The sequence below is a fragment of the Bison bison genome, unplaced genomic scaffold, assembly GCF_000754665.1.
Source record: "Bison bison bison isolate TAMUID 2011002044 unplaced genomic scaffold, Bison_UMD1.0 scf7180017461927, whole genome shotgun sequence".
Taxonomy (NCBI): domain Eukaryota; kingdom Metazoa; phylum Chordata; class Mammalia; order Artiodactyla; family Bovidae; genus Bison; species Bison bison.
Window position 1 is genome coordinate 1,308 of NW_011372639.1, and position 6,616 is coordinate 7,923.

A 6,616-nucleotide genomic window follows, 5' to 3' on the forward strand; every position below is an offset into this window, starting at 1 on the left:
ATAGTCTATTTATATATAGAGAGAGCTAAGGCTTTTGCTGTGAAGTAGCTGTATAGGAGATATTAGATGCAGTGTTTCTAAAGGTAGCGAGTGGTGGTGTTTATTGAATCACAGTTGATTTACAATATTGCGTTAGTTTCAGGTATACAGCACAGTGATTCAGACATATATGTACGTGTGTGTGTATTATATAAATGGGGCTTCGCTGCTGGCTCAGACAGTAAAGAATCCACATGCAAAGCAGGAGACCTGGGTTCGATTCTTAGGTTGGGAAGATCCCCTGGAGCAGGAAATGGCTGCCCTGTCCAGTATTCTTGCTTGGGGAATTCCATGGACAGAGGTGCCTGGCGGGCTACAGTCTGTGGGGTTGCAAAGAGTTGGACATGACTCTTTGCATACACACACATCACACATGCATATTCCTTTTCAGATCCTTCTTGTAGAATATTAAGTGTAGTTCCTAATGTTGTACAGTAGATCCTTATTGGTTATTTTATGTACACTTGTCTATATATAATGGTGTATGTTAAACCCAACCTCCCTATTTATCCCTTCCCCTTCCCTCCGTTCCCCCATGGTGACCATAAGTTTGTTTTCTATGTTTGTGAGTCTCTTTCTGGTTTGGAAATAAGTTCATTTTAGATTCCACACATAAGCAGTATGATATAAGATTTGTCTTTGTCTGACTTACCTCCCATAGTGTGATAATGTCTAGGTCCATCTCTGTTGATACAAATAGCATTATTTCATTCTTTTTCATGGCTTAGTAGTTTTGCATTGTATAAATATTCCACATCAGATGCAAGTTTTAAGTGTAGTCAAATCTATAAATCTTTTATTGTAAGCCTTCTGGGTTCACTGTGGTTCAGAGAAAAGCCTTTTCAGTTTTGAGCTTCTTGAAAAGTCGCTTGGGATTTCTTTTTCCTTTCATGGATTCATTGTCTTCAATTAAGTTTTTGAACCTTTGGAAGTTTCTGCTTGTATGAAGTTTGAGGTTTGTATCAAACCTTATTTTTCTGGTTGGAGAGCCACTTGTTGCAATCTTTTCACTGTATAAACATACAGGTTAGTGTTTCATTTTGGAGGAAATAATGAAACGTCATTTTATTGAGTACTAACTAAAAGTCTCCTTTGTTTCACTTAGGTTTCTGATAGTGGGAGAAAAGCAAAAGATCTGCTACATGAAAACCACCTGCTGCAGGATGAAATTGCCAGCCTAAGACTGGAAATAGACGCAGTAAAAAATCAGAAGGAGGAAAAGGAGAAGAAATATTTTGATGATATTGAAAATCTTCAAAAGGCAATGAAATCGAAAGAGGAAATATTAACAGAGACTATATTCCAGTATACTGGTCAGCTTAATGTCCTGATAGCTGAGAATACAATGCTCAAATCTGAGCTGGAGAACAATAAACAAAGCAAACAGGCACTGGAAACAGAAGTGGAATCCTACCGTTCTAGACTGGCTGCTGCCGCACACGATCATGATCAAGGTCAGACATCACAAAGAGACCTGGAGCTTGCCTTCCAGAAAGCAAACGACGAGAGGTTATGCTTGCAGGACCAAATGAAGTTCGATGTGACTAAGCTGAGAAGTAACAGTGAGACGGCTTCCCAGCAACTTTCTGAAGTGGAAAGTCAATTCAATAAGCTAAAAATCAAGCTGCATCAGACGAGAGATGATCTCAGAGAAAAGCCTTTGATGTTAGAATGTGTCCAGAGAGACCCAAGCCAAGCAGAGTGTCAAAAGCAGGAAATTGAACACAAGTATCAGAACAAACAAGGCAAAGTGAATGAATACCTTAAAAAGCAGGAATCCTTAGAGGAGAGATTATCTCAACTCCAGAGTGAAAACATGTTGCTCCGACAGCAAGTGGGTGATACACAAAATGGAGCCGACAGTAAAGAGAAGACAGTCATTAGCATCCAAGACGAGATTCAGCAGATCATGAAAAAAGTCCATGCTGAAATTGAGAAACAAGGTCTGATGGTGATGGAAAAAGACGAGGAGTTAATCAACGAACGGAATCCTTTAGAAGAGAGACCTTGTCAGTATGAAAATGAGAAAGCAGAAGGAGAAGTAAGTATCCAGAAGTAATTCTCAGACTTCCTGAAAGAAAATTCAAAATGATTCTTGATCCTGGCTAAATGCTGTATCTAGGTGAATGAAAAAATACACAGGCTGTGAATATATGGTCTTTAAACAAGCCTAAAAGCACACCTTGTATCCAGCAAATAAACATTAGACCCAAGAGATGCTTCACTTTGAGTGTAGACATCGTGTCGCTTGTGAAATGTTAAGAGATTCAGTTCTAAATTTTTAATATAGACAGGTATTAGTAATTTAATCTTTTACTATTAAGATAATTTTAATCTTTATGTTACCACGTCGGTAAAATGATGAAGCAGACAAAAGAAACGCTCAAACCTAAAATGAATAATCTGAAATTAAGCTTCAGTTACATGGATTAATTTGACAGTCAATTGCACGTTTCCCAGATGCCATCACTTTTATATATAGTACTTTGGCTTCAGTAGCTTGTCATACCTTTTTGTCATAGTTGTTGGTATAATTTTAATTTTATTCATGTAAATTTGAATTAACTTGGAAAACATTTCAGTCTTGAATCATTTATTCTTATGGCATCTCAATTCTTTAAAGAATTGTCACTAATTGATAATTCATTGGCAAGTCATTTAAATATACTTGTCATTAATCATAATTTGGGACTCAAGTGATGAGCTTTAACCAAACTCTTCTTGTTCTAATCTTAACTTAGAACATATTTACAATTTGCTCATAATTCTTATTTTAAGGATCAATTACTATCATCTGAATACCAGATTGCCCAATAAAAATGAAGGGTGGCAGGACTTGAGAGCAGCAGGAATGGAGTGAGTCAGGGAGAGGGCTGTAGGGGCTGAGGTCCAGAGGCAGGTGGAGGCCAGGTTATCAAGGCTCCTTGAGGGCCATGGGAGCAATCTCATTTGTTAAATTTGATTTTTCTTTTATATTGGGGCATAGTTGATTTATAATTTTGTGTTAGTTTCAGATGTACAGCAAATCGATTCAGTTATACATGTATCCATTCCTTTTCAGTTCCTTTTCCCAGGTAGGTGACTACAGAATACTGAGTAGAGTTCCCTGTGTTCTCCAGTAGGTCCTTATGGTTAGCCAAGGGCAAAGGTGGGGAGGAGGGATAAATTAGGAGTTTGGGATTAACATAGACACACTACTAGATATAAAATAGATAAGCCACAAGGGAATGGCCTCATTTTTTTGCTGGGATAGGAACCTGTTGGAAAGATCTGAGGACTGGTTAGAATATGTGAAGATCTCTGAAGTTAATCAAAGCCTCTAATAAAGAAAGAGGGAACATGCTCCACAGGGTGGAATTTTCCACCACTTGCTGCACATTCACACCCGTTTCTTTCTGGTTGTGAGGTGGTGAAGCTCTGCAGGTTTATCGGGAGGGGCAGGGCGTGGACAGCGGGTCTGCATCTTTTGTCTGAGTAACTTAATATCAGGAAGGCTGGAGGGTGGCCCCTTCTGTGTCTGTAACCAGATTCAGTGAGGAGGGAAAAGAAGGTGAGCTGCTGTGTGTGGTGATGGTTTTCAAAGTCCATATGTTGGCGTTATCTATTATTTGGGGAATCTATTTTAAAGTATGGATGATGTTGTATTTGAGTGCTAGAGGAGAGGTCAGTAACGTACAAAGGGCAAACAGTGAATATTTTCAGTTTGTGGACTGTAGGGTGTCTGTTGTAACAACTCAACTCTGCCGTATGGCAGGAAAAGAGCTGTAAACAATGTGCAGATGAAAGAGACAGAAAGTGATGATGGCGGATTCGCTAGGTTATCAGTAGTTAAAACAGTTGTTTTTCCCTTTTTTCTCTTTTTAGTTGCAAGAAGCACAGGATCAACATGTAGAGGCCGTGAGATGTGCTGAAAAAACACAGGATCACATCCAAAAGTATGATGTAAAGCAGCACAGAAAACAACTTAAGTATAGAGCAGATAAACAGTATAATACGAGAATTAAATCAGATAATAGACACATCACTGTGAAGCTGGGTGACATTTCGGCTTTGAGCTGTTTTGAGATGCATATTTTCCCCCTTTATTTCCATATTTTGCACATTATCCACAAGTGAAAAGTGAAGTGTTAGTCACTCAGTCGCTTCCAGCTCTTTCTGACCCCATGGATATAGCCCACCAGGGTCCTCTGTTCATGGAATTCTCCAGGCAAAAATCCTGGAGTGGGTTGCCATTTCACTGTCCAGGGGACCTTCCTGACCCAGGGATCGAACCTGGGTCTCCTGCATTGCCGGCAGTTTCTTTACCGTCTGAGCCACCAGGGAAGCCAATTGTCCACAAAACACAACTAGAAAAACAGTACAGTTGCCAAATCATTTACTTTTCAAAATTCTAAGATCCTGTATAATTGAACTGCAGATGTTTGTTCAGAAACAGTGTGGTATTTTAAAAATCTGTGTGTGAAGGACTTCCTTGAGAGTTCAGGGGTTAAAACTCTGCCTTCCAAGGCACAGCATGTGGGTTTCATTCCTGGTCGGGGAGCTAAGATCCCATGTGACTCACAGCCAAAAATCCAAAACATAAAACAGAAGCAATGTTGTAGTAAATTCAATAAAGACTAAAAATGGTCCACAACCAAAAGAAAAAAACAAAAAAAAACACCATGTGTGAGAATAATTATTTTAAATCTGCATTTTAGACTTGAAATTGAAAATGCCGAGTTACAAACTACAGTCAAAAAGCAAGTGGGCAAAATTGAACACCTTCAGAAAAACCTGTTAAGTACAAGACTGGTAAGTCAACTTCTTAATTTCTGTCATACTGAGGAAGAATTTTAATTTTTTTACTAGTAATATATGACAATTTTTTGACAGTGTGACAAATGTCATTGATTAAAGAGTTTATTGTATTTTTACAGATATTGTTTGCTACTGGTAGCATAATTCCTCTTTATAGAAGAAGTGGACTGAATTCATAAAATTAATGATTTTTGTAGTAAGATTTTAATTTAAAACATTCTGAGAATCCAGTTGAAAAGCAATATTTTATATAGACCACATTTTGTTTCTTCATTCCTCTGTCAATGAAATCAGGGTTTTTCCACTTTCTGGCTATTGTCAATAATGCTGCCATGAACATTGGTACACAAATATCTGTTTGAGCTGGAAATTTCAGCAATGATTTGATTGAGAATTCTGAATTTCTCTTGTAATCCAAACCCTTCTGTGAAATTTTAGAGAATGAATCATTTTTAATATTGCAGTTTGTTCTCTTCACCAGGAATGAAGACTATGTCTCTATAGAACAGTTCTTTCTGAAAGAATACATTTTTTCCTTTGTTGATTTTTTTTTTAAGAGGTGGGGTTTGCATGGGATTTTTTTCAAAGATTATTTTAGTAAGATTGATTTAACAAAACCTGGAATATCTTGAACCACTGATGAAAATTAGAGCATCTTTAGAAAGTAAAATGTAAATATAGCCACACTTTTAAAAAGTTTCATTAGCATTTAGTATTTTATGTGTCAGTTCAGTTGCTCAGTTGTGTCCAACTCTGCAAACCGATGGCCTGCAGCAAGCCAGGCTTCCCTGTCCATCACCAGCTCCTGGAGCCTGCTCAAACTCATGTCCATCGAGTCAGTGATGCCATCCAACCATCTCATCCTCTGACATCCCCTTCTCCTCATGCCTTCAATCTTTCCCACCATCAGGGTCTTTTCCAATGAGTCAGTTCTTCGCATCAGGTGGTCAAAGTATTGGAGCTTCAGCTTCAGGATCAGTCACATGAATATTCAGGACCGATTTCCTCTAGGATTGACTGGTTGGATCTCCTTGCAGTCCCAGAGACTCTCAAGAGTCTTCTCCAACACCACAGTTCAAAAGCATCAATTCTTCGGTGCTCGGCTTTCTTGATGGTCCAACTCACATATCCATCCGTGATTACTGGAAAAACCATAGCTTTGACTAGACAGACCTTTGTCGGCAAAGTAATATCTCTGCTTTTAATATGCTGTGTAGGTGGGTTATAACTTTTCTTCCGAGGAGGAGGCGTCTTTTAATTTCATGGGTACAGTCACCATCTGCAGTGATTTTGGTGCTCCCCCAAATAGTCTGTCACTGTTTCCATTGTTCTCCCATCTATCTGCCACGAACTGATGGGACTGGATACCATGATCTTAGTTTCCTCAATGTTGAGTTTTAAGCCAGGTTTTTCACTCTCCTCTTTCCCTTTCTTCAAGAGGATCTTTAGATCCTCTTCGCTTTCTTCCATAAGGGTGGTGTCATCTACATATGACATTGCCGGAGAAGGCAATGGCAACCCACTCCAGTACTCTTGCCTGGAAAATCCCATGGATGGAGGAGCCTGGCAGGCTGCAGTCCATGGGGTCACTACGAGTCGGACACGACTGAGTGACTTCACTTTTACTCCAATGCATCACGTTGATGCATTGGAGAAGGAAATGGCAACCCACTCCAGTGTTCTTGTCTGGAGAATCCCAGGGATGGCGGAGCCTGGTGGGCTGCCGTCTATGGGGTTGCACAGAGTTGGACACGACTGAAGTGACTTAGCAGCTGCACCT

General features: G+C 39.3%; 1 protein-coding gene across 1 annotated transcript; it reads left to right on the top strand.

Moving 5' to 3' along the window:
• The first annotated feature begins 721 nt into the window (after positions 1 to 721).
• LOC105003545 (ankyrin repeat domain-containing protein 26-like) lies at positions 722 to 5,058 on the top strand. The gene is made up of 3 exons (XM_010861178.1): positions 722 to 2,080; positions 3,904 to 3,974; positions 4,737 to 5,058. Exons 1-3 carry the CDS (start codon positions 1,304 to 1,306, stop codon positions 4,873 to 4,875), a joined length of 987 nt encoding a protein of 328 aa, XP_010859480.1. The 5' UTR covers positions 722 to 1,303; the 3' UTR covers positions 4,876 to 5,058.
• Positions 5,059 to 6,616: the final 1,558 nt, after the last annotated feature.

Coding starts and splice junctions, on each gene's coding strand:
- LOC105003545 (XM_010861178.1), top strand. CDS start 1,304: ATGAAATCGAAAGAGGAAATATTAACAGAGACTATATTCCAGTATACT. Junction 2,081..3,903: donor ATGAGAAAGCAGAAGGAGAA/GTAAGTATCCAG, acceptor TTCTCTTTTTAG/TTGCAAGAAGCACAGGATCA. Junction 3,975..4,736: donor ACACAGGATCACATCCAAAA/GTATGATGTAAA, acceptor TCTGCATTTTAG/ACTTGAAATTGAAAATGCCG.